Here is a 27,780-nt window from a genome sequence, read left to right as displayed (position 1 = left end):
CTGGCAATGTGCCACAAATGGCTAATGTACATATATGTGGGCAGGCTAGTAAACATTTGTGGACTGATAACTTTGGGGAATTTATTTCCCAGGCTGTTCCAGTGTGCAAGAAGAATTATATTTCATGCCATTGTATTTTGACTTACCATTGCATCATATAAAAAAATATTTTGCCAGCATGGGGGGTGGACATGTGTTTTGAGGAGGAAGAGACTGAGGAACAAGTATAGGAGGCTTGTGCATATCATTGTGATTCTGGCTTCTGATACCAGCTTCAATAAGCTTATCATGACACTTCTTATCTACCCAGAGCCCACAATGACTACGTGTAACCTCATGTACTCACTTCAGTGAAGGAAGCGACTCCTCCTGCTCATTGGTTTATGCATGTGTGCAGCTATGCCCACTCCAGTGAAGTGATTAGGAATGTTTACTCATGTCAGAGCTCTGTATCAAACACACATAAAACTCCAGATCAGCCTACAATGCCTCATAAGTTCATGGTGTGAGGAAAAACAGCAGCACATCACATTTGAAAATGCAGTTTTTTCTGCAGCAATTATTATGGTTTAGACTGGCTCAGATTTCTTCAGTCTAAACTAATTTAGGCCCTTCCATGTGCACCGCCTAACACTGAAATTCCTTATTTAGGTGATTAATAATAATAATAATAATAGTTTTAAAAATAGTCACAGCAGGTACTTTTACTCATATTTAATGCAGGCAATAAAACCTAAAAATATAACACTTTTATCAATACTGCACACGCCCATCCCTCCCGACCAAACCCCACAGTTTATAAAAGCTATAGTAACAAAACTAAAGGCGTCAAAAGTGCATTATGACACAATCATTGCACACATGCCTATGGAAATAATACATCAGGTCACAGAATGCTAGAATGTGCGGGGGCTTTGGCTATTCCTTGCATGTTAAATATATATGCTGACTAGGATTTTTTGACCATCTGTTAATGCATTCTACCATTCTATATCCTGGAATTGCAGGACTTGTTATATAAAGTAGTAAATATTCTACCTTTCAAATTTACAACCATTTCTATACATCTCCATTGAATTTTATAAAAGGCAGTTGAGTTTGTACAAATTTGGTATAACTAGTGAAATGTGTGTTGTGAAAATTTAGTTCCCCAGATCCAGGAATTCACTGGTGCAGCAGAAAGACTGGGCCTATATTTCCCCAGCACAGATTGCTGCATGAGGATTTAAGTGGGGTAACTTGTGCCGATTTGCATTCATTAACCCAGTGTTCAAACAGTCTTGTCCTCATCCAGTAGCCTTTTTCAAATCCAGTCCAGCTAACCTGTGCATGAAAACCTTTCTGTAAATGGCTTTCTGTTGCTAAATTGGGGGGGGGGGAGTTGGAGAGGTAGCATGCATGCACTGTGTGCAAATAAATGTAAACCAACCATGTAGAAAAGATGGTGAAAAGAATCCAGTGTAAGTACAATTGTCAGGGGAGCTTTTAAGCAGACTATTCCCCACCTCCCACCCCAATTTATGCGCATAGCTAGCGACACCTTCATCTCCTGAGGTTTGTGCTAACTTTTTGCACTATGGATCCAATCGGCTCAACTAGGGTTGTTCCTAGTATATGTGCATGTGAATGGGGAAGTCTGATCTCCAGGCTACGCATTCATGTATGATGGGAGAAAAACCTGGGAGAGTATTGTCTCTGCTTCTTTTTCTTCAATATCTTGGATAAAAGAGTTTCTTAAAAAAAAAAAAATAAGGAGCTGACCACACTCCTATATGTTATAAACACTGGACTGTTAGTTCAAGAATTAGTACTGTTGTTCCATTCACAACCAGTTAGAACATTTCAAGCTATAAACAAAACTGAAGCCTTGTTACTATACTGTACATGGGAATTGTATATATTTTTTTACTCAGTAGTCAAACCTGGGCTATGTGTTCCTTATTACACCCTACCCCTGCTTTCAAATGTGAAAATCTGAGACCATTCTCTCTGCAAAAAGTGTCATGCATTCTATTTTGGGCATCTCCACCAAGCTCTTTTGAGATGCATGTAATGATGTGCTTGATTCTGCTGTGGTGCCTCAGCTTCAGAGTCACTAGGGTTGTTCCTGTTGTCACTCTTCTCAAACAATAACTAACGGCTGTAACCTTGAACTACAGCAAGTGGAGGACAAATTGTATTTACCTGAGAGATCTATTTCACTGGTATGCGTTGGTAAAGAAATGGCTGGTAAAGGAAGGGTTAAAACCATGACACTTCTTCATGAAAGGGTTCAACATGAAGAGAATGCCAATGGAAGATAATCACAGGCATCAGTGAAAGTGGGTGGACAATTTGCCTCACAATGGCCTATTTAGCTCATTTAAATGCATCTCAGCCAAGTCATGGTTCCACTTTGAAGGAATTGTTCTAAGGTTTAACAGCAAACTTAGTTACTGCTTCATACATACAAACTGTAAGTCATTCAGTGTTAAAAATACTCTGCTTGGATTGTTGCTTAGGCATCATCCAGCTAAGCAGCTGAGTTCCCAAATCACAACCCAAGTTATGCCAGAGTATTTGAACTGAAGCTGATTCAATTGTTTTTCTGAAGCCCTGCAAATAACTGCCAGTGTTTTCCAGCAACAATACACGGATCATTTTCTTCTTTCCAAAGCAATGCAAGTGCTGAATCAGCTCTTTCCTTCATTACTGCTTTAACAGAAGGGTTAAATACCATTGGCTTCAGTGACATAAGAATTGAAGGCTGATGTAGTATAATAAACTAAAACAGAATTCCACCTCGTTCCTTTGCCTATTTAATATAATACACATAATTATTGTGGGTTAAATCCTTCAGCTCACACACTTTGTTAAGTCTTTGTTTAATTTTAATTGGGGGGTCACAGTTTTTTTTACGAGATTCAGTATTTACTAAATGACTAACGTGGGAACAAAAATATTGTCAAAGACTTTGATCACTAAGGAAGAAAGTCAACTATATATCCAGAAAGGCCAACTAAACTAGACAAAAATGTAAGGTGGTATCAAATGAGACACAAATATCAGCCAGAAGGTTTGATCAATCCTGCAAACTAAACTAAACTGCAGCTCAACCAATTGGTAATTGAAATGTAACTATTACTGGGGAATTTTAGATCTTTGCATTAGAATGAGATGCTTTTGAATATAGGACCATTCCAGAAATACATTTGCTGTCCATGTGAGCAATCCTGATTGCTTCTGGTATACAACCAGTTATGCAGACAAATACAATGTGTGAACTGGCAGATGATGAATACAGTTGACAATAATTCATGTGATTGCCACAGGTGCAAAAACAAAATAAAATGCCACTACATTTATTAAAATTGTGTGGGATCATCTGGTTTATACATTACATTTGTCTGTGTGAGAGCATACTTAGAGATTGCTTGTGTCTTGTGAACTCTTCCAAATTCTCCTTAACATGTGATACTGAGGTGTTTAGAACTTTTAATGTTTCTCTCTACAAAATAGCATAGCACTTTCTTGCCATGTGCTACCAGTGTCTTTAATCCCAACTTCTTCACTTATTTTCTATACTCTAAATACTGTTGGATTTGCCTTTTCTGCTAATTCTGATTTTCAGATATCCTTTTTCCTTCTTACATAGCAAAGCCGGCCTTTCCTTCCATTATCTCAGTCTGTCTCCATCTTGTGGCTGTCACTCTAGCAAATGATTGACTGCCAAGTTCACCTTAGGTCAGCGAGTATAATCATATTGTAAATAGCGCATCAGTCTCCCTGGAAGAGGCAAAGTGTCAATAAGAGAAATACGGCTCTTCCCAATCAGACTTCGAATTTTGATCCGGCAGAGGTGAGCAAGTGGCCTTGGTGGCTCTGGAAAAGAGAATATATGGTAGGGTAAGTGAGTGAGTAAGCAAAAAAACCCCACAATTTTATGCCGCTTTGGGGGGCCTGAAATAGTCACCAGAGAAAGTTATGAATTTTTTTTACAGAAGCAAATGTCTTCACTAATTAGTTTTTGAAGTTTCCAAACTTAAACCCTTCAATAAAAAAATCCCAGGGTGGTTTGCATAGTTTAGTCTCAGGCTCTCACTTCCCCCTGCCTCTTCTGGTGTAGGAGGAGTTTGAAAACTTTAGTTTCTATTTTAGATTACTCAGAATTATTTTAACTAACCTGCTTTGTATTTAATGTTAGCCCAGTCTTCATAACTGTCAATGTGCTCCTTGAGCCTGGAACAAAGTTGTACATTGCCCACATAATCCAGAAGAACATCGATAATAGGCCCAGCCCAACGACTCATCTCCGGAGTTGATACCATTTCACAAAACTGGGGGCAAAAACGAGATATACAAAATTTGTTATTGTAGGAGAACAGCAACAGACACCCCCGCCCACCCTTTCCCCAAATCCAAAGTAGACTGCTAGCAGGCAACCTGCAATAGAGGTGGTAGAAGGTCATGAACTTTACAGGGAGAGCTCTGATTTACAACAGATTCACCTGGTTGCCTTACAATCAAGATGCGGGAAAGCAGGTCTACATGTCATACAGAAGGATATCACAGAATCCTTGACCCTATCATTTAAAGTTAGAGGTGGGGAGCATGCATTCTGAATGCTTGCATTTAGCATAAAGCTACAGGGCCTACAGGCAGAGGGCCTTCTCGGTAGTGGCGCCCCCCTGTGGAATGCCCTCCCATCAGATGTCAAGGAGATAAACAACTATCTGACTTTTAGAAGACATCTGAAGGCAGCCCTGTTCAGGGAAGTTTTTAATGTTTGATGTTTTGTCGCTTTTTTATATATTCTGTTGGGAGCCACCCAGAGTGGCTGGGGGAACCCAGGCAGATGAGTGGGGCATAAATAAATAAATTATTATTATTATTATTATTATTATTATTATTATTATTATTATTATTATTATTATTATTATTACCCATTCCTGCATGTAGCAAGCAAGTATACCGGGGAGAAATATTTAACTTGGCCCACTCTCTGATGTGTTTGTTTACATCATGATCAGAGCTTTCAAAACTATGACCATATATATCCTGAAGTGGCAAAATCTAGAATTCTACCACCTCAATTTGTGTGCTGTGCAGATCAACTCTAAAATGTGGCCCTTCGTGGGCGGCCTTTGACAGTGGCTGTAAGTTCCTGTATTGTATGTCTGGTCATAGGAAACTCTGAAATGCATAGCCTAAACAGCTTTTTGTTCCTCATCCTTCACTCCATTCAGGAATGAGGAACTTGTGTCCCTCCACATGTTGTTTGATCCCAACCCACATCAGCCCTAGCCAGCAAGGCCAAAGGGAGCTGTAGTCCACCCATCTGGAATGCCTCAGGTTTCCCCATCCCTGTTTCTGCTGCTTAGTGCTGACTCTATGATTTGCCCACATGCATTCATAATGGATTCATAATGGAAAATGCAAGGCTGCAGAAAATCTGAACATTGCAGCTATGCCTGGCACATTGCAGCACCCAACTCCAAACTAACCAGCATCATCATGAGAAAATATTGTTCTAGATATTAAATTCCATAATAACAGAAGCATCTCCCAATAAGATTGCCCTGAAAGTAAAATAAGTATTCTGCAGTTGCATGAAGTGTGATTCTGGAAGAAAACAAGAACAAATCACGCTGCTGCTGCTAACAGCTCTTATTTCACTCTCTGTGAAATAGTTTAAATGCCCTCTAGTGGCGTTCAGATAAATTACTTCTCAAGGTTACATCCTATATATACAGTGGTACCTCGGGTTAAGAACTTACAGTGGTACCCCAGGTTTAGAGCTTAATTCGTTCTGGAGGTCTGTTCTTAACCTGAAACTGTTCTTAACCTGAGGTACCACTTTAGCTAATGGGGCCTCCTGCTGCTGCCGTGCGATTTCTGTTCTCATCCTGAAGCAAAGTTCTTAACCCGAGGTAATATTTCTGGGTTAGCGGAGTCTGTAACCTGAAGCGTCTGTAACCCGAGGTACCACTGTACTAAGAGAGCAAACCCACCCCCCAAATGCCTATTTTACTTTAGCCCAAAACAGCAGGATTTATGCGCCAGAGGGAAGTATCGGCAAGCTTCGGTAAGTCCCAGTGTTTGCAGAGGTACAAACAACTTCAGAAAATAGTGTCCTGGAAGAGGGCATGGCTAGCTGGTTGGAACTCTGAACAGTAATATTCCACACTGCAACATTCTGCTGCAGGCCCCACTTCTAAGACAGGCAGTGTCTGATTTGGGTGTGTCCAAATGATGCACAATTGCACACCTGCAGATGGTGCCAAACCTGGAAGTAGCCCCAAAGTCACAAAAATGTCACAAAAAGGGATGGGGCGGGCAGGGTGGAGTGGGCTGGGCTTACATGCTCTCCACCAATGTGTGCAGGGGTCTGGAACAGGACCTCCACACAAAATGAGGGTTGCCTTTATGCTATTAACATTACCCATTTCTCATTCATTCATTCATTCATTCATTCATTGAATTTGTATGCTGCCCTTCTTCCTGAAGGAGTCGAGGGCAGCAAACCATCCACATTTTTTAAAGAAAGAAAAATATATCTAAAACAGTTAAAACTTTATAAAAACAGTTCCAATTCAAAACATTATTTCAGCCACTGATCTCAGGTTTTCCCCTGAACTTCAGCTACCAAATGCCTAGGTAAGCAGGAATAGTTTCCGCTTCCACCTCCCTGGGCATGTGATTATTTCAAGATGTTTTGGTCTTAGAAATTTATTTACACTGTTTGGGACCTCACTTATCTCCATCGTAATCCTGTGAAGTTGGTAAGATTATTATTATTTATTAAATTCATTATACAGTGGTACCTTGGTTTAAGTACATAATTCGTTCCGGAGGTCTGTTCTTAACCTGAAACTGTTCTTAACCTGAAGCACCACTTTAGCTAATGGGGCCTCCTGCTGCCGCTGCGTTGCTGCTGCACGATTTCTATTCTCATCCTGAAGCAAAGTTCTTAACCCGAAGCACTTTTTCTGGGTTAGCGGAGTCTGTAACCTGAAGCGTATGTAACCTGAGGTACCACTGTACCGCCCTTCATCCAGACATCACAGGGTGGGTTACAACATAAAAGCACAAAATGCACAAGATGGACAGATGTTGCATTCATTAAACAGAATTTCTTATTCAATAGGAAATATTGGTGGCTGACTCGAGAAATATATATATGAGCTATCTAATATGAGCCCGTAAGAAGTTTCAAAAACATCTGACATCCAGTAGTTTGGGAGCTTTATCAAGTATCATTAACCTTTCTATGTTGCCTTTTTTCCATAGGATTATGCTGTTCAGCCAATTACTCAGCTAGCTCTCTGCTGTATTGTTACCCAGACTGGTAATGGTTCTCTCGAATTTCAGAATGAGGCATTTCCCAGACCAACTTTACATACTTCAAACTAGCCTTCCCCATTCTACTGCCCTCCATATGTTTTGGACTACAATTCCCATCATCCCTAACCATTACCCATGCAGGCTGGCGCTAATGGGAACTATAGTCCCAAACATGCAGAGGGCACTGGATTGAAGAAGGCTGCTTTAGAATGAAAAAGCTGGTGACTGGACCTGAAGCCTTTCCTAAGGAAAGGCCATAACCACAGCTCCTCCAAATGTCACAGAAAATACGAGCTAGTAAGGGTAGACTCACCTGTACAATGCTCTGCTCTTTATTCACCTGGGGATCATGATACCTGTCTCTCTTAGCTTCAATGGGAGGATGTGGGCCACACCCATACTGACATTTAAAGCAAGAGATGGCATCGCAGCCTAGATCCATCAGAAATTTCAGCAGAGAAAGATACTTCATCGAGAACATGATGGTAGCAGGGAAGGTCGTTGGATGGGAAGCGACGTAGGCATCAATATTGGCTCCATAGTCAATAAGCAGCTTTATCATCTTCAAGCAGCCATGGCGGATGGAGATGAGCAGGGGGTTGATGAGGTCGACGTTGGGATTGGCCCCAGCCTCAAGCAGCAGCTGAGCAGCTTCAACGTTGTTGTTAAAAACGGAGAAGTAGAGGACAGTGGTGCGCCTGTCCTCGTAGAGCCGCGAGCGCTCAGGAGAGAGAGTGAAATTCACGTCAAAGCCAGCCTCAACCAGCTCTTCCAAGACATCGTCGCGGTTGCATTCAGCTGCCAAATGCAGAGGGCTGATGCCACTGCGTTTGGTTCTAGTGCGACTGGTGACCGGGAGCAGCATTTTCACAATCCTAGCAGAAATGAATCAAGGGCCAGACGTGAGCTGAAGCTTGCTTTTCCAGCAAAGTTATTGCTTCTATAGCAGTATCTGGCTGTCCTGTTATGATAGGCGCTGCAGGCATATATAACAGCAGTGAAATCATCTTCCCTCAGATTGCTTAAGATTTATTAAGGCAAGGGGAGAGAGGGAGGGCCACAGCACCTGAGGAATGATCTTGAATGCTAAGGCTGGCTATGGGTGGTGTTTTTCCTTAGCCTTGAATACAAGGCTAAAATACATACGGATAAAAGCAACCAAAAGCCCAAAACTGTACAATGAAAAATTCTTATCATGCTCATCCAACACCACAACCGGAAGGACAAGTATTTCTCTGCGCCACTGAAAGATTAGCACCACAGCAGAAGCCAACTTAACTACCAAAGGCCTGGGTAAATAAGCGATGACAGCCTGGTCCTTTAAAGATCAACAGTGGAGGTCTACACGAGGTGCATTTCCAAGAGGAGATCGCTGCACAAAAAGATCAACAGTGGAGGTCTACACGAGGTGCGTTTCCAAGAGGTGATCGCTGCACAAATCAGGGCTACCACCGAAAAGGCCTGTTCTTATGTAGCCAAACTCCATACCAACCTCGGATAACTTTACTGAATAAAACTAAGCTGTTCCATCCCAGCTTGCAACTCCCCTTTCTTCTGTTTTCAGTCCTTATATCCTGTGCTGTTCTTAAAGTGGCACTCTTTCTAAATGAGATCTATAAACTATATTGATATAGGCTGCTGTAGTGAATGGTTTTCCCCTGATATTTCTCCTTACATTGCATGAGCATCGTCATTGGTTTTTATGGGGTGAGGCATCTAATTTCACAATGTGGACTGAAACAGGTAAGCACCCAGTGCTCAAGAGTGGGATGGGCAGACAGGCAGCATGAATGGTTCTATCAGAAACATTATTGAGCAAATCCATTTGAGACAGGCCTATGGCATGAAGAAGTTCAACATGTACAGTTAAAGCAGGGGAAAGGTCTAGGCAACAGCTGGAACAGGAACACTAGTGGAAAAGTCTTTGGAACAACAGCTACCAGCCTGCCTTGCATTATCCATGCTCTCGAGACATTATGCCCTCATCAGAAGAAAATAATCAAAGCCACAGGAGGAAATTCATGTGCAGATCATTTCTCAAAGCAGAAAGGCTGACCTCACCCAGCAGTGATGCTCCCTGGAAGGCGGGAAGCCTGGGTGCTGTTTAGCTGGCAAACATCCACCACTAACAAATGCTTTGTAATAGCCATAATAGCTGAAAAGTCACACACAGTGCCGAAATGAGAGTTTGCCAAGCACTAGCATTAGTCATCCTGGATTCTACTGGGATTTATTAACATTTAAGGGTTGAGATTATTCTGCTGCTCAAGCAAGCTTCTTAGAGCTGAGTTAAAGAGGAACTGCAGGCTTTTTTCCCCAGTTAGGGACCGATACCTTGTTGGACATAAAGAAGCATAACCTTTATGGGTATTAAAGAACCTAGTCAAATGCATCTCTGAAACAGAGCAAGCCATGTTCTTCTGGATGTAAATCTAAACTAAATTATGGCAGGCAACTAGATGGGGTAGGATGGAAGGGTCAACTTCAAAGAACCTTCAGATTACCACCAATACGTATCCACCTGGTTTGTGAAGAAAGGTGCTTGTAAGGGGAGGTTGTTTTAATTAGTTGCTCCTTGTGCTGCTGTGGTGCAATTTTTTAAAGGAATGATCTAGTTCAGGGATGGGGAACCTGTGGCTCTCCAGATGTTGTTGGACTCCATCTCCCATTTACCTTCGCCAGCATGGCCAGTGGTTAGAGATGATGGGAGCTGAGGTCCAGCAACATCTGGACTTCATCCCTTGATCTGAAAGGAAATTCATGCAACTCTAAGAATAACAAGAGTATTACACCAACAAAGTCTAAGGAGAATCATTCCAGCATGACTGTCACTGCTATGTAAAGAATATACCTAAGTTGCTTCTCAGTTGCTGGATGTTGGAGAGACAGATGGTTCAGTACATATCTTAAAAGCCAACACTATGCAAAAGCTTGGCCTACGGTATAGGTCAACCCCTTCCCCAAGACTTGCAGTGGATAATTATGAAATTAGAAAGCTAATCTATAGCCCTGAATAATGCCAAAACAAAATACAGTTTAAAAGGCATTTGTCAAGTAGACTATGCAAACACATCTTCCTCTGTAAACAGGCATGGCACTAGAAGTTGCAAACTTACATTCTCTTATTCAGGACTAATTCATACAGCTCTTCTCCCAAACTAGATTGCACTGTGCGTATGGTTCCTAAATCAGGGTTATCTGACTCATCCTTACAAACCATGGCTTGGCATGGATTTAGCAGTGGCAATTTGTGCTTGTGAGGAAGAGCTATTCAGGCAATCGATTCAGCACTGCACAACACCAGCACAGAGTGATCATGTGAATAATCCCTTAGGAATTCCTAGTTATCATGACTGCCCGTCTGCTCCTTTTTAGTGTGATCCTGCTGTCGGATTTGCTTTTTAATGTTCTTCTCTCCCAGCTACATTGATAGGTTCATCACACTGTTCATCAGGTCCCACTCTTCTGAGTCTCATACTGCTAATAAAGAACGTAATAAATACTATATCTATTAATACTATATCTAGAAAGGAATAAATTCCAACCACTTCACAGCTACAAATATTCATGATTGTATGAGTTAAAGAATATGTGCCTAGGGTCATGGATTTGACAAGATACAGTTTCACATTAGCCTTCCAAACAGGGTGAGAGCATTAAGTACAATAAACAAACGCCAAGCAACAAGAGTTAAAAAAAATAGAAACGATCCCCTTGGCTTTTTTCATATTATGGAGGCTTCGTGTCCTGGCAGTGAGTCTGAATGCAGAATTCCTGCAGAATTATGTATTAAATCCACATGCTTACAAAGAGAGGTCACTGTGAAGAGTGTTGTTATTCAGAATACCAAAGGGATTAAAATGACTGGCCATGCGGGGGCAAAGTTTGCCACTTGGATAAATATTTTGTCCAAGCAGCTAAAGATGGGAAGCTCTTTAATACTTTCACCTCGAAACCTTTTAACAAGTGCTTGATCTTTAACTATTCAGAAACATTTGGTCTTCAACCTAATTCTGATCTCATGTATCAGTGCAGTTTTACATTGACAGAGCTTTGCAAAGTGAAAGAATCTACTTTTTAAATTTTATTTTGGGCAGTAAGTCCAATAACTTACTTGCAATGATTATGTTTGGTTATTACATTTCAACCAGCATCTCAACCACACATCAACCTGTGTGATTTTAGCAAGTGAAGTCTATGGATCTATTTATTTTGGATCATACATGACAGATAGCCACCCAACCTCTGCTTAAAACTTTCCATGGCAGCTTAGAAATATTTCAAACAAATAAAATAATAACCCCTCGAATCACAGAGGATAAACTGTGCATTAGATATGAGATTACTGGAAAGAAGATGATGGCAGAGAAAATGCCTTCTTAGAAGGCAACATGTCCCCAGTGCAAACTGAGACTATTCTAAACAGAACAACTTGTTTTGGATCTTGTCTGTAGTACATTCATTGCTACCCAAATCCCCATGGTAACTGTGGATTCATATACACAAACTTATATGGTGTTTTGTTTTTTTAAAGAACCCTGTTAACCTTTATGCAGAAATGCTCAAATCTGTCAACAACTCTCAGGAATAAAGTAACTTACTCATAATAGCCTCTTTTGGAGGCCACGTGAATAGGCAAGAGGCCATTCTTGTTGGTTTTGTTAGCATCAGCTCCTTGGGACAGGAGAAACTCCACAATCTCCTCATGTCCATTTTTACAAGCTTCAAAAAGGGCAGACGCTTTGTCACTGGCCTGGGTATTGATGTCAGCACCTGCAAATGAAAAAAATATAAAGCAAGGCTCACTTTCGGAACATCTGGAAATCAACAGCATATGTCTCTATGCAGTGCCGGATTTATGAATAAGCTAAACAAGCTATAGCTTAGGGCCCCACTCTCTTGGGGCCCCAAAAAAATTTAAAGGAAAAAACACCTGGATGTACATTTTCAAAATATAAGATAAAAAACAATTGTATCTCACTATTAATATACTTCTTCTTAATTGTATTTCAGTTCAACAATTACTTTGATAAAATACATATTTTGTTAAGTGCAAATGGCTTTCGATACCTATTAGGGCCATAAATTACCATATAGCCTATATTCAACACAAAAGACAGTGACAATTTGTTGTTGACAAATGACAGCTGGACATATAAAGGGCCCCATTACCTTCAGTAGCTTAGGGCCCCATCAAACCTAAATCTGGCCCTGTCTCTACGCCTGAAATTTAGGTAACAAAAGAGGGCCTTAAGATGTGTATATGCCAATGAAGTGGCACAAACCACATAAGTGCTGGGTTTTCATCGAACACACAGGATTCTTGTATTCAGGCATCATGCTTATTGCAATGAAGGTTGCAATGACATGCCCTTGCCATGACATGCCCTTTGGAGGAGGGGGTCGTGACACAATGAATTTAGCAGGCATTATGATCAGGGCTCCATCAGAAGTAGATTTCTAGGGGTGTGCATTCTAAAACAAACTAGCAATTAGAGAAAGGAGTCTTGCTCATTTCCCCTTACGTACTTATAAAAATGAATGGGAATTCAAACAAATGAGATCTGAGGGGGGGGGCATTTGGTTTATATTAGCTTCAGTTGTTTCTATTGGGATGAAAAATGGAAACTGTCTGGGACAGCCTGTCCAGGTCAGAGAAAGATTACAAGGAGAAAAAGCAGTGAAAAATATACAGTGGTTTTTATAAAATCATGAGTTTTTGTACTATTTCTCTGAAATTTGTCAGGTCAGATCCTTTTAGCTACATCTCCTATTCGAAGCAATGGTCAGCTTAAAGGATGTCCTTTTAAATTAAACATCAACCCCTTTCCCCACCTGTCTGAAATGTGGCAAGGGTGATGCTTTGAATGAATAGTAGAATTCCTGAAGAGGCTATGTTATTTGGATGAAAAACACTGGCGTCTTTCTGGCAACAAAAGACTCACTAGGTCTTGCCTTGAAATCAATTGTGGAATCATGAATGGAAATAATTCCGAGTAACCTGAATTAGTTATGAAAACAAATGAAAAGCAAATGAAAGAATAGCAGAACAAATGGAACTTCTGAGAACAAAAGACAGTGGAGTAATTAAAAGTTTAAAAACTTGCACACCCTCTACAAATTACTGGATCTATACCTTCACACTCAGTGTAAAATGAGACTGGATGTACCCACTGCTTCCCTTTGCTACACAAATTCCCTCTCTGTTATGTGTATTAGATGAATACACATAACACGAACAAGCCATTCTATAATGTCTATTCAGACATATGTGTCTCTGACTTCAGTGGAGGTTACTCCTAGGGCTGCCATAAGTCAGGAATTTCCTGGACATATCTGGGAAGTGTTGATTCTTTGGCAAATTTCAAAAAGAAAAATAGCTCCAAAACTTTGGCCAAAAAAAGAGAGAGAAAAGCTCCGCAACTGTTGTGTCCAGATTTTCACTTTTTGAAATATGGCAACTCTACTTACTCCTAGGTAAGTGTTTGCGGAATTTCAACCTTAGTCCCGTACTAGGAAATTATAATGTGCCAGAATTCTATTTGCTTGATTACAAAAAATATCCACACTTAGTTTGGGAGTAAGTTCCACTGAACAGGGTGAGATTTGCTTCCAAACAGACATGCGTAGGAATCAGTTGCGCAAGTGTCTGCCAAAGAAAAACTTGCTCCTTTGTGGCAAAGTCTTTCCATTTCATTTGAAACTTTAATATACTTACAACTGTAACTAGCAACACAACTGCAAAGCCCAACACGGGGATACAACTAAATGAGGGAGATAAACGGAATCTTTTTTTTTATGACAAGCACTGTGCATTGTACAGATGCAATAAAGTTATTATAGGGGTTCTCAGAGGGGCTTTAAAAGCTTGGAATAGTAGTGCAGTTTTATTGTATATTCTTGTTGCGATTATTATTTTTTGTTCATAATTGACCATGGGAAATGAAAACCAAGCTCAGTCACTCTTCAATTTCCCCTTGACCTTTCAGATACTGAACTTGCGATTCGTCAATGACAACGTTCAGTCCCATATGCTCCAACTGCCCCTCTTTACCAGGAACGACCGCCTCATTGTTGTACCTGTCTCTGGTAAAGCACTGTTTTTATTCTGTCCCCCTTTTTTTGCCTCTTGGAGAAATGCTACGTCTCTGTAAGATAAATCTGAGAGGAGGACAAATAGGACCTGAAACAAAAGTTGGCCATGTATTTTCATATATGAAGAGTCCTCCTGCTCTAAGAAGCTCACGTAAAGCACCACACAGAGCGTTTTTCATTTTTCCTTGCCAACAGACACTCAACATTCCATGGTTAATGAGTATGATAAATCCTAATTTGGTGTTTTATCCCTTTAAGGCTTAAAATAAATTCCTGTACTTCTGTATCCTCGGGGGTTGGACTAGAACTTGGAGATCAAGGTTCAAATCCCTACTGATCCAGGAAGCTCACTGGGTGAAGAGCTTGACACGTGTGGGGAATTGTGTGCACTCCTTTGAACACCTGAGAGAAAAGGTAGGACATAAATGTGAATCATCATCTTTGAGTAGATTCAAGTATGGGTCTTTCAGTCACCTCAGAATCTCCCACTAGAAATCTGGAAAAGGTTCTGCCTTCTTTGTACTATAGTTTATGAAAGTGTGGGAAGCCAATGCACAATAAGCTACCTCCGACAAGAGCTTGTAGAAATTAGAATTTCAGCTGTCTTCCTTTGCAAGACTGCCGTATAGGATGAATGAAAAGCAAATCCAAAATTATGAACTGACCGCTGAAAAACCCAACACACAAAATCAATAGATGGTTTTGCATATCTCAGCCGCTGCACATGAAATGCTCCTGCTTCTGCAATACTGCTTACCGCACTTGGCAAGGTATCGCAAGGCTTCTAAGTGGCCACTCTCAGCTGCCACGAAAAAGGAAGTGAGCCCGTAGGAATTTGTGCTTTCGACCTTGGCACCTCCTTTGACCAAAAGGTCTATTATTTCCAAGTCATTCCGAGCGACAGCTTCGTGGAGGGCAGTCCACCCCCGATTGCAGCGATGGTTCGCGTCAGCATTGTACTCCAATAGCACCTGTACAGCTTCGGCATTTCTGCGTTCACAGGCTGTGGTGACAAAAAAGAAAAGAAAAGAAAGTTTAGGTTTCCGTATCTGGGCCTCAAAAACAAGTTTCATTTGGGACAATTTCACCAAGATGTTGCTCATTGTCCAAGAAAGGCCTCGTTTTATTCCAGGTATATTTTCTCCTGCATTTTTAAAATGAATTCATAGATTTCAGTTTGCTTTTTGGGGTACAAGAGGATTGTTTTCCAAATGTTCCCCCCTCACAAACATGCAAAATAAACATTCAAGATTGTGGCATTGCTTCAGATATTCACACAAAAACAAGCCCTTATTTATCTGTTTATAAAAAAATCGTACACACCACTTTTCAGCACCTCCCAAAGTGATGAACTTGCAACTCTGATGAATATCCATATATCAAGGATATAAAATGACTCCCTCTCCCGTTGATTTCATTATCTCAAATCTCCATTGTATAGAGTTTCCCTATCTTCTTTCCTGCTCTGAAAATGGCAGCAGCCTACTAACCAAATGGCAGGGATGGTATATTTAGCCTCTTCCTCACCACAAGGCAATTTCAGGGAAGGGTACAATTAAAACACAGAAAGGATAAAGCAAATTACAATAATAAAAAAGATTAACAAAGCAGCAACCAGTAGAATAGCAACCATAACAAACCCAGACAAGGCACAAATACCTTGCGAAAGTCTGAGCAAACAAATAGAGAGGCTACATTAAGCAATGTGTTTGAACACTAAATATGTAAGTTTATGTCTAAAGTCAACAGTGAGAACAAACACCATTATATGTACTGCTGGATAAGTGTTTAAAGCTCATATCACTGGGTCAAGTTAATCAGTTTTGTTGACTTAATTGAGCTAAATAATTTTAATTGCATTTTGAATAAATGTACAGTTAATTGTTACTGTTTCGAATTTTGTTGTGTTATTATCTTCTTTAGCGTGTCGTGCAAACCACTATTCTGAATAATAATAGTTTATTATATTATTATAATTTATTGTTGTTATTAGAATATTACTACTACTACTACTAACTAATGCTTTTTATAAGGCAGGGGACAGTAGGGATGAGTTTCTGCCACCAAGTGGGAAGAGGCCCAAAAACGTTTGGGAACCATTGAACAACTTAGACTTGGGCCTGATCCAGCAGAACTCTTTTTATCTTCTTATTTCAAGAGCAGCTTGAAATAAGAGCACTGCCACCCCGGCCAGATATGCTCACCAGCACCCACTAACAGAGGAGAAGAATCCCTAGGGGACACTTTGCCCAGTGCCTTCTCAAACCTGGAACCAGCCCTGATTTCTGAACTACCGCGGGCTGGGGTAGCAGTGGGGGGCAGTGGCCCAGGCCCAGTTTTTTTATGGAGCTGTCACATGCCTGTGGACACTGCAGCAGCATGACAGCATATGATGTCACGATGTTGTGCATGGCGCGCTGGGCACCCACTGTTGGGGGTCCAAGTTGGCACACACTGTTTCCAACTAGAAAAGTAGTCTACTCGTGGGCACTCAAGACCTATGAGAATCAAGCAGCTTACCTTTATAAAGTGGAGTCTCCCTAGCTTTGTTTGCAATATCAGGTTCTGCTCCAGCCTGCAGCAATAAACGCACACACTCAAGATTCCCTCTATTTGTTGCTAAGTAGAGCGCTGTTTCCTCCTGAAGCGTACGCTGATCAAGTAACCCAGGATAAGCTATGGAGAAAGCGTTGATCCATATTTAGTGAGGCATATAATGTACACAGATAATTCTCACATCAGACACTGTGCTCAATAGTGTCAAACTTTTATGTGATAGCTAAGCACCCACATACAACTTGTCTTACTCTTTCGTCAGGGTTAAAAAAATTCTTTCTCCAATTGTGATAGAATACATTTTCAGAGTAAGTTTAGGAAGTCTGATCGCCTGAGTTCACCACCCTCTCCTGCCATTGTTATTGGCGACGTTTTTGCTACACAGTATTCCCATTAAAAGCCACCACAGGAGCTTATTGCCATTCAAACTGGGGTGGGGCAGGAAGAGTTTAGGGGACATGCAGAAAGAAACCTTCAGCACATGCCAAGAGAACTCTCCATAAAACAGCTACCAGGATGTTTAATTTGGGTAACATGCGCTCTTGCTTGCTATGCATGATCCACTGGGATGGGGGTGAGGGGCAGAAGATACGGTGAAAATGCTATTTATAATCAATACATTAGCCTTTAACCTTTGGTGGGGGGGATGTGTATAATCATGAAATTCCTTGCATGTACAAAAATAGGCTGAATAAGCAAGCTTGCATCTTTCAGGGAGTGATATGACTCAATGGGTTACTCTATACCCTGTGATGGTTTTGTGATTTGATCTTATCAGTTCTTTTTTTCCTGATACTTGCATTTATACAGCAGTTTCAAGCAGCGCTCTTGTCCATAGTAAGCAGCCTCGTGGAGGGGCAACCATCCATCTTTGTTAGGCTGTGCAAGGTTTTCCCCCGACTGCATCATTTTAAGAAGTGTGTTTTCATCTCCTCTCTGGATTGCTGACACCACAGGATCCAGCACTCTTTTAAAACAAAGTTGAAAACTCGTCACTTTTTGCAGGGTTGCGTCTGACATTTGCAATGGCATGGCAGCACTATCCATGCCCTCGCTGTGAAACCATCCACTATGGTGGTTGAACGTATGGGGCTGTTCCCCCACCCCCTTGAAGTCACTCATATTTTATGTGGCTGAATAAATTACACAGAGGCCCAAACAAACTCTCCCACCCACCTGCAAGCCAGCAAACACAGAGGGCTATATATTCCAAAAGCAACTGAGATCAGATCCCTGTGTCCCTATTTTCATGCTCTTTAGTGCATTGGCTCTCCCATTTTGCACACTGAAGGCACGCATGGCAACACAGCTAAAAATAATTCCAGTCAGCTTTGTTTACTATTTTGACATGGGAACTGGTTGATCTAACTAAATCGCTAGACGAGGATCCTGTTTCCGCTGAGTCAGTCACTCCAGTGCAACGGAGAGAGTCCTAAAAGATGGGGTTAGAAAGGGACGCTTTCAAGATCAGCAGGCCTCCGGGGTGGGTGGAAAAGGTGGGGGGGGGGGAGAAGGGCAGGCAGGGAGAGGGAACGGGGAAAGTCAGTCCCTTTCCCCTCGGCCAGTTATGCAAACTCCTTAGAAGACGTAAAATGATGCTACAATTGTCACCGCACACCTCCCCACCCCAAACCCCTTCTAGCTGTCTAGTCAAGCCAAGCACACGACAACAAATGTAGCCTAATAATGAAAAAAAGAACAGGAAAGAAGGTAAGGAGGACTTACTCCGGCTGGGGTGTTTTGAACAGGCTGCCATCGTACCTCCGTCTGACCCCTGAACTGGCCGCTTGATTCTGTGCTGATCGCCTGGAGTGATGACGGCACGAATGAAATAATGAAAAATACTCCGAATAAGAAAAGCAGGTCATGTCTCGGGTTGCTTAGCGGTGGGCCTGGGGGCTGAGAAAGCCACTGAAGGAGACAGTATCCAGTGGACCTGCAGCCCCCTCTGGGTCTTTAAACAAAGGCAGGCTTGTTCTGGCTCAGCTGCTCTCTCGGTTCTGGATTATTTTTGGCCTTCAGAGTGTCAGGGGATTCAAATGACCATATAAGACAACAGGGGAGATAAATCCCTCCATCACCACCCAACAGGCAGAGAAAGAGTTTGAGGGCCTTCTTTGCTTCAGGGAGAAGGATGGCTGGATAGTTTTTGTTGTGAAACAGCTGTGGGAATGAAAGCTTTGCAAGAAACTTTCAGATCAAGACCAAGAAGAGATCGCTGGGGTTGCCAGGTCCAAACAAGATGGCCTGCTATATCTTTCAGAATTGCAGAATTACATTGAAGACAGAATTTCACCAGATGCGTAAGTGTGTGAAGTGAGCTTCATGGCTGAGTGGGGATTTGAACCTTAGACTCCACTCTAACCACTACCCCACACCAGCTCTGACCATTGTACCACGCTGTGGCAGATCTACAGTGAAGGGAGAGGTTGTGCTTGGTGGAGCTCTGTTTTAAAAGCCTTTTAAAAAAGTGGTTTTCCTTTCCAATCATATAAAAGGCAGGGCATAATCAACAGAGGAACAGGAATATTAAAATATAACTTGATAAAATATGAAACACAGTGGGAGGCACTAGTTAGCCTTTTCCTAGGTCATTAGATAAAAACATCAGACAAGAGAAAAGATGAAAGACAGTTTGTGCCCTCCTCCAAAAACTTGTAATACATGAGCTTAATACGGTCTGATGAAGTCTTTCCTTTAAGAAGGAGGGGTAAATGTATATTGCTTTGAATTTATTACATCTTTGCATGACATTGATCTCTATCAGCATAATATATTATGAATATATCAAGCACTTCCTAAGCCATATGCAACTCAAGAATGGACTTGCATTGGACTTTGCAAATCTGGAAAACAGAGTACCCCCCACAACTGCTCAAATGACTTTGCTACGCTTTCCTGGGTCATGCTGCTCCTAATTTTGCAACTGCCAAGTTAGCTAATTTTAAAATAATCGTGTTTACTGTGGTCAGTGGGGATTTCCCCGAAGGGTGATTTCATACATCTATGCAATTGCTACTATGAGCCAGTCATCTGACCCAGTTTGTAAACTAACACGGTGAAGTAACATATAAACATAAAGTATTGCACAAGAAAGACTAAAGTGCCCTATTTATTCTGATGATCACTAGGATGGCTCAAGTCAGCAAGATATACTGGTATGTTTTGTTTTTTTAAAAAGTTCCAGAGTTGGGTCAAATATTTTTGGCAGTGGAAACAGACATATGTAACAGTTTTAAGCAGCACTGGCATAAGGGTGTTCAGACACACGCGGAAAAAAGTATTCTCAAATGTGACATTTTCTGTTATATCTCACCCAAAGTTTAATCAAGAGGACAGGACTAGGTCCAAATGTTAGTTTCACTAATTTCATTTTAACCAATAGCTGCTGTTGTATGCTCATTGCATACGTACATGTAAGCTCTAGTTGCACTTTCGTTTTACTCTGTAATGCTAAGATGAATAAGTTCTACTGCTCTGAAGGGTCATACTGTACTGCATACACCTAAGCTCCAGTTGAATCGTCTCAGGCTGCAATTTGTGTATTCCATTCTGAAAGAAAAGCAGCTGTGGAGGGCTTCAGTCTGGATCAGGCTTGAAAGTGTGAGCCAGACAGCAGGTTCATGCACTGTTTTTCATTGAAAATGAAGTGGCACTCTAAAAGCACACTTTTTTAAAAAAACAAAAATGTGTTTAATGTAATGTAGTTTAGTCCTGTGTATTCAGTCAAATATTTTTTTTACCAGAAGATTCAAATAGCAATTTGAGGGCTTGGCAGCTAATCAATATTTCGCTCAGCGCCAAAATCTGACATTTAAAACACCACCAACACATTTCTGCCCTTCTCTTCCTCCAAGAATTTCAGACAAATATGACGTATCCTGCTGCATCAGGAAAATGCTCCATCTAGTCTAGCATCCTGTTTTCAATGGCCCACCAGGTGCCTGTAGAAAACCCTCAAGTAGGAGATGAGCAGAAGAGCCTTCTCCCCTCCTGTGGTTTCCAGCAACTGATATTCAGAAGCATCATTGCTTCCAACTGTGGAGGCAGAGTATAACCATTGTGGTTCATAGCCATGAATAGCATTATCCTCCATAAATTTATCTAATGCTCTTTCAAGGCCATCCAAGTTGGCGGCCATCACTTCTTGCAGGAGCAAATTCCAGAGTTTAACTAGGTACCGTGTGAAATATTTCCTTTTGCCAGTATGCAGCTTCACTGGATATGTTCCTAAGTCCTCGTGTTTTGCAAGAGAGAGAAAACCTGTTTCCCTGCCAACTTTCTCCAGATGCATCGTTGTATAAACTTCCATGGTGTCCCCTGTTACTCCCTTTTCCTCATAGGGGGCTGGCTCCACCCCCTTGATAATTTTGGTTCTCCTTTTCTGGAACTTTCCCAACTATAGAATGTGCTATCTGGGGATATTGTGAGGTGTCTTTCTGGACTATCTCCAGCCCGGTTACTAGTCAGGGCAGGGCTTGCGTAGCCTCAGAGCAGCAACCGTATCAGGCAACAGAGCCAGAGTTAACATCTAACCTACCTATAACAAAGTAATCACAGAAGCACTAACACAAATGTTTAGGACTGGGGTGCAGGACATGCAGTGAATTTACAGTAGTAAGAGGTGGGGTGTTTTGTGTTTGCTTTCTTTCCTTGCTTCTTTACCTTTGCCAAGGGTAAAGGTAGAAATTCTGGCAGTAAGGGTCGTTGTGGGTCGGCGCGGTTGTCTTCTGTGTAGCTGTTTGTTCTGCAGGGTCTTCTGTCAGGCTTTGCTGGATGGCCAACTCAATGAGCTCATCTTCACTCATACTGCTATAGAGGCTGTAGTCCTCATGTCCTAGAGCTCCCGCCTGCGAATTCCTGGACACCGTGACCTGTGTCGCCATCTTCCCTGTTAAGTCGGAAAGAGACGGCTCCAAACACCTGGAATGCACAGAAATGAGACTTAGGCTGTGTCCAGATGGGGGCGGCAAACAGGCCATGTGGACCTGATATTCCTGTGCGCATGACTGACAGGAGATTGATCGCACACTGTCTCTCCCCGCCCCCCAGTCGTGGTTGTCCATTGAAGCTCCACCACTTGACATCCACACCAGTGGGTGGAGCTTCACAAAATGTTTCTGAGCTGCATGATGCTGTTGCTTTGTCCCACCCTTCTGCCACTCCTCCCTTTCCTTTAAAAAAACCCTAATTAATTAATTAATTAATTAATTTTACGGTTTTCCTTTTTGTACATTTCAGTAATTTTATAATCATTTTTACATTTCAAAACTTGACTTCCTTCCCCCCTCTTTCTGCAGTTCCTTAAATTTATTTTTAGTATTTTCTGCATCTCCAAATTAACTTAATTTACTCATTTATTCATCTACTTTAAATATAAACTTATAAAACTGCAGGATATTACAATAAACCTGCCAATGTTCTGTTTACAATTTATTCGTACATATTCAATAAACCATTTTCATTCTTTTATTAAAAATTTGCTATCTTGATTTCATTATTTTTCCGGTATGTTTTGCCATTTCTGCATATTCCATAAGTTTTTGTATCCATTCTTCTTTTGCTGGGACTTCTTTCCATTTTGGGGCAAGTAACATTCTTGCCACTGTAGTCTCATACATGAATAAATTTCTATATAGTTTGGGTAGTTCTGTCCCTATAATTCCCTCTCATTTTCCATTCTGGGCATCCATGCAGGTACAGTAAGTTTGCAAGAGCATAAGAGCAAAGGTTATAAAAATTGTCCACAAGGGAGGAAATGGAGGGTTGTGCTGGCTGCTTCCCTTCAACGTAACCCCACTTTCCACACACACACGGAAGTCTGGTCATATATAAATTGGGGTTGGAGAAGTGACGCCTTATAGAATCACATTGTAGAGTTGGAAGGGACCCTATGGGTCATCTAGCTCAACCCCCTGCAATGCAGAAATATGCAGCTGTCCCATGTGGGGATCGAACCTGCAACCTTGTCGTTATGAGTACCACACTCTGACCAACTGAGCTTTAATAAAGCAGCCTTTCAAGGAGCAACTCTCCTTCATCTTCGCTCACAAAGCTTTGCCGTTTTGCGCAATTTTCTTTTTGCCCTCACTTCTAGGAGCAAAATAAAACTGAGGGTGAGGTAGGACTTTTTTTTATCACAGAAAGCTGATTATTCCCAGTAGTTGGTGTTAAGTTTCAGGCCACTATATGTTTTTTTGCAAAACCAAAAAGAGACTCTTGCTAGAGTTGTCACGTACCAGCTCTCCCCTCCTACCTCCCAGGTCCTCCTTTCCTGAGTTGTGTCACCCTTTAAAAATACTCTATTAGAGATCAAGTTGCAACTTGACATTTGCCAAGTATTTCATATGACACATAAAGGAAAATAAACAGCTCTCAGGAGGTCACTGTGTGAGGAGCATTGCAGGGAAGAACATTTCCTTCAGGAGGGCACAGCGTGAAACGCAATGGGTGTTTGTGACAGTACTAAGACAACTGTCTGAATATGCTGGAAGAGGGTTCAAAGTCCTGTACATACATACACACACAATGGCAGCCATTTTGTTTTCTAAGCTTCTGAGGTCAATATACTGACTGTTCACAATGAGGTAAAGCTGAACTCACGCTGAATTTTTAAGTCAACTCCCATTGCCTGAGGTGCTGTCCAAATTTCACCCTCTCTGCTCTTAGCATATAAGCCAGGCTTCCTCAACCTCGGCCCTCCAGATGTTTTTGGCCTACAACTCCCATGATCCCTAGCCAGCAGGATCAGTGGTCAGGGATGATGGGAATTGTAGTCTCAAAACATCTGGAGGGCCGAAGTTGAGGAAGCCTGATATAAGCCAGCTAACCAGTTTGATACAAACTGGCACACAGACAGAAAGAAGCGATTGCTAGGAACAGTTCCACCATGGAGCTGCCAGATCCCAGGAGGCTCTTACCTTCCACCTGACGGCCATTTCACACATTACCCCGAGGGAAACCTGAGTATACCCAAGAGAGAGCTGCCGCCGTCATGGTTCCCCTGTGGAGTGTATGCGTATGACACACGCGTCTGCCACATTAGACATGGCATTTTCATCTAAAGATGTACTGTAGCGTGTAAGGCAACCCCAAGACAGACAGTGGTTTAACAACTTCAGGGAAGTTTGCCAGAGCTGCATTTTCACACTTGCATTTGCCTATCTTTGAACACGTATCTAGACTTCCCCAATCCCATGTCTTGCTGTGGTACAGCAGAGAGAGGAATCAGTCAAATTATTGGAATTCGCTTCCTCAACGCAGCAACCTGCCTCACGGCCACATGCTAAGTGCAAAGCCTTACTGGTGCTTCTATCAGCTGTAGGGTTGCCATGTGTCCGGGATTTCCCGGAAATGTTTGGTGGGGCAGCACCCCCATCCGGGAGGATTTTTGCATTTTGGATTAAATATCCGGGTTATGGGTTTTTATTTTATTATTATTTTAATGTTTTTGGTTTTTAAAATATTTTTTGTGGGGAACGCGCGTGCTCAGAAGGCACTGTGCCCCAGAACAGGAAACACATATCGGGTAGCCTGGAGCAGCCTGCCGGGGGTCGTGCTAGGTCTGGTGATGTTCCTGGCTGCCACCAGGCCTTGCACAGCTTTCCCAGGGCCATGCTGGGAAAAGCCTCCCATCATGAGCAGGAGTAAGACAACAAAAGTAAGAGAGGGGAGGGAAGACATGGGGAGCAGGTGGACGAGGAAGGGGTTAGCGGCAGGGAGTGGGTGAGCGAAGGAGATGTGAGATGGCAGGGTGCCCCAATAGTGGGGGTGGGGTGGGGCAGTTTGATAGCCAGAATATGGCAACCCAATCCGGTGATCTATATCAGATTCCCCCAACCTGGTGCCTTCAGGATGTTTTGGATGCTCCTCATCCCTGACCATTGGCCAGGCTTGCTGGGGCTAATGGGGGTTGTAGTCCAAAACATCTAGAGGGCACCAGGTTGGGGAAGTCTGATCTAAATGTGATGACAAGAGCCCAACATTAACAAAACAAAAATACAGCTGTGTCATTCTGTGAAAAAGGAACCTGGGAACTGAAATGGAGAAGTCCTTCAGTGAATGGTTTCCCCCCTAACTGAACTCACAGGAACCTGAGGACAAAGGAGTCAGGGCCAGACTCTTGACCTTTCTTGATCTGCAGAAGGGCTAAGGGTATCCTGCCCATTAAATCGGATTTCAAATCGGCTTTTAACTAAGTTATTGGCAGAATCCCTCTTTTTAGCGTTAACCCACATCAGAGAGGTCTCCCGGTGGCTACTGGTGACTACAGCCCTTTTTGATATTCTCCAGCCCACATGCTCAATTACGTGGGAAGAGAGGCTGGATTATAGCTACTAGCCATGCCCTTTATCAGCATGTGGCTGCTGGTCCTTCCTATGTACAATGGTACCTCGGGTTAAGTACCTAATTCGTCCTGGAGGTCCGTTCTTAACCTGAAACTGTTCTTAACCTGAAGCACCACTTTAGCTAATGGGGCCTCCTGCTGCTGCCGCGCTGCCAGAGCACGATTTCTGTTCTCATCCTGAAGCAAAGTTCTTAACCCGAGGTAATATTTCTGAGTTAGTGGAGTCTGTAACCTGAAGCATATGTAACCCGAGGTACCACTGTACATCAAGTGGAATGTGAGAAGGGTCTCTCCACATGAGCAGCTGTAGACATGTAAGGCTCAGGAAACCTGGGTTCTGATTAGTAGTACAAAGCCTACATCAGCCTTCATCAACCTGGTGCTCTCTTGGACTGCAACTCACATCAGCTCCAGGCAGCATGGAGAATGGTCAAGGGTGACCAACAGTCCAGTAATCATCTTCGGATCATGGGTGCTCCAATGCATTACATGGACACACACACACACAGAGCTACCACAACTAGAATGTCTTCTGTGTCCACATACCCTCCAATATGTAGCGTCTCAAAACCAGGACGCATGTCTTCCTGTCTGTACATGAGTCACTTGACCCATGAGTGATAATGGAGCCCCCAAGACACACTTTGGAGGGGGTGTGTTCTCATGGCATCCAAAAACATGTGTCTTGGGATGTCACACAAGATTGTGGCCCTGCAAAAAGTGCTTTTCGGGGTGAGATCTCGGTGCAAAATCTCACGAGAACACCATGCCCAAAATAGCCACCGTGCGCTCATGGGGAGGGGATATGATGGCCTTTTCTTCTGGTATGCTTGCAGGGTATGTGTTCATTTCACCCAAAGGATTAAATGTGCAAATATATTTACAATAATGAAATGCACACACATTCCTTTCAGAGGCAGGGGGTGCAGATTGGCCACCTTTAAATTCTGCCTCCTTGCCCTGTTGTTGTTGTTGTTTAAATGTTTTCCTTGGTTTAGCTCACCAGCTGCTTTTGTACAGTGGGAATCTTCTGGTCTGTTGACCACAATTGCCTGTTGCAAGATCTGTATATTTCCAGCCACCCGAATCCTAAACACGTAAGATGGAACTTGAGGACCTTGAGACTTAATATTTTTAGATCAGCTACATAGGATGTAGGTCAGGCAAATATATTTTTGCCACAACGATTACTGCAGTCTGCTAAAGCACAGGGAACCAAGTTTCCAGATGATGAAACATTTCTGAGTAAATGGATCCCGCCAGTCCCCAGCTGTCTAGATACATCAAACTGTTTATGAAGTTGCCTTGGCACATCTTGGATGCCAACAACAACACTTCCATGCAATCGGTCCGCTCACCCACCCCCATATCTGTTATACTTTAGTCCTCACCATAAGTACCTGGATCTGGCCAGTCAGCCAACTAGCCCACCATCCTGTTCTAACAGTTGCCAACCACATGCTTATATGGGAACCCACAAGCAAGATGTGAGCAAAGAAGCACTCATTCCTCCTGCAGTTTCCAGCAACTGGTATTCAGGAGCATAATGCCTCCAACTGTGAAGAGCAAAGCCATGATCGCTAACAGCCATTGATAGTCTTTTCCTCCATGACTTTGTCTAATCCAAAATTGATAGCCATCCTGTGGAAGCAAGTTCCGTCATTTAACTATGTGCTGCAGAAAGAAGTGCTTTTTTTAATCTGTCCTGAATCTCCCAACAGTCAACATTCATACCACTTGGCATCCATCATCACAATTGTTGTATCTTGCCATAGCCATGGAAATAACAGAAACAATCTGGTTGAAAGAAACAGTAACTTAAGATGGCTTTAGCATTTCCCTGTAGGGTCTGTTGAAAGATCAGGCACTACAGACATCCAGATTCCTCTTCTAATATCAATCACCTCTGCATATAATATTTCAGAAGTAAAGACATCAAAACATTCCTTTTGAATGGATGCATATGCTATGGTAGAGGAGTGATAAATTACATATTTACATTTTAGTGAACTACTTAGGATGCAAAGTAAATTCTGTTTAAAAAGTCCTTTGTCTTCCAAGATTTCGTATGTGTAAGTCATTTCCCATAGTTAATTTAATGCATTCCTACATTTGGAGAAAGGAACGGTTATGCACATTGTAAGCAAATTACAGGTTCTGCACCCAACCAATGCATTCAAAGCATGCATAACTGCATTACCTTATAGCTGCTGTAGCTAACAAAGTTTACCCCGAAGTGATTTTCCTTGGTGAACTCTTAATTCAGAAAATCCCCTTTCGGGTGCATCTCTCTCCCGTCTCTGTGTGTTGATAAACTGCAGAGCAGCTCTGAACTCTCTCCCTCTTTGAAGTGCGGAGTTTATTTCTGGATCACCCCATGATCGACGATTACAAGCCAAAATATAAGTTGCTCTGAATCTCAGATTTCCTGTGTGAAGTCTGTGGCAAAGTGACTTGTT

At 42.1% G+C, this 27,780-nt stretch overlaps 1 protein-coding gene across 1 annotated transcript; it reads right to left on the bottom strand.

Moving 5' to 3' along the window:
• Positions 1-677: 677 nt before the first annotated feature.
• ASB2 (ankyrin repeat and SOCS box containing 2) lies at positions 678-27,780 on the bottom strand. Its single transcript, XM_081173265.1, has 10 exons — positions 27,522-27,780; positions 21,640-21,897; positions 18,700-18,780; positions 17,775-17,941; positions 16,939-17,094; positions 15,176-15,421; positions 11,925-12,096; positions 7,637-8,198; positions 4,163-4,316; positions 678-3,861 (listed from the first exon to the last, which is right to left on the bottom strand). Exons 2-10 carry the CDS (start codon positions 21,858-21,860, stop codon positions 3,725-3,727), a joined length of 1,896 nt encoding a protein of 631 aa, XP_081029391.1. The 5' UTR covers positions 21,861-21,897; positions 27,522-27,780; the 3' UTR covers positions 678-3,724.

This window comes from Podarcis bocagei (assembly GCF_964188305.1).
Source record: "Podarcis bocagei genome assembly, chromosome: 1".
Taxonomy (NCBI): domain Eukaryota; kingdom Metazoa; phylum Chordata; class Lepidosauria; order Squamata; family Lacertidae; genus Podarcis; species Podarcis bocagei.
Note: the sequence above shows the minus strand (reverse complement) of the source record. Positions and strands in the feature narration are given on the sequence as shown.

What these genes read in the sequence shown, in the direction of transcription:
- ASB2 (XM_081173265.1), bottom strand. Translation starts at nt 21,860, where the DNA reads ATGGCGACACAGGTCACGGTGTCCAGGAATTCGCAGGCGGGAGCTCTA. An exon ending in AAGAGCAGAGCATTGTACAG is followed by an intron (nt 4,317 to 7,636) that starts GTGAGTCTACCC and finishes TTTTGCCCCCAG; the next exon opens with TTTTGTGAAATGGTATCAAC. An exon ending in TAACATTAAATACAAAGCAG is followed by an intron (nt 3,862 to 4,162) that starts GTTAGTTAAAAT and finishes TCTCTTTTCCAG; the next exon opens with AGCCACCAAGGCCACTTGCT.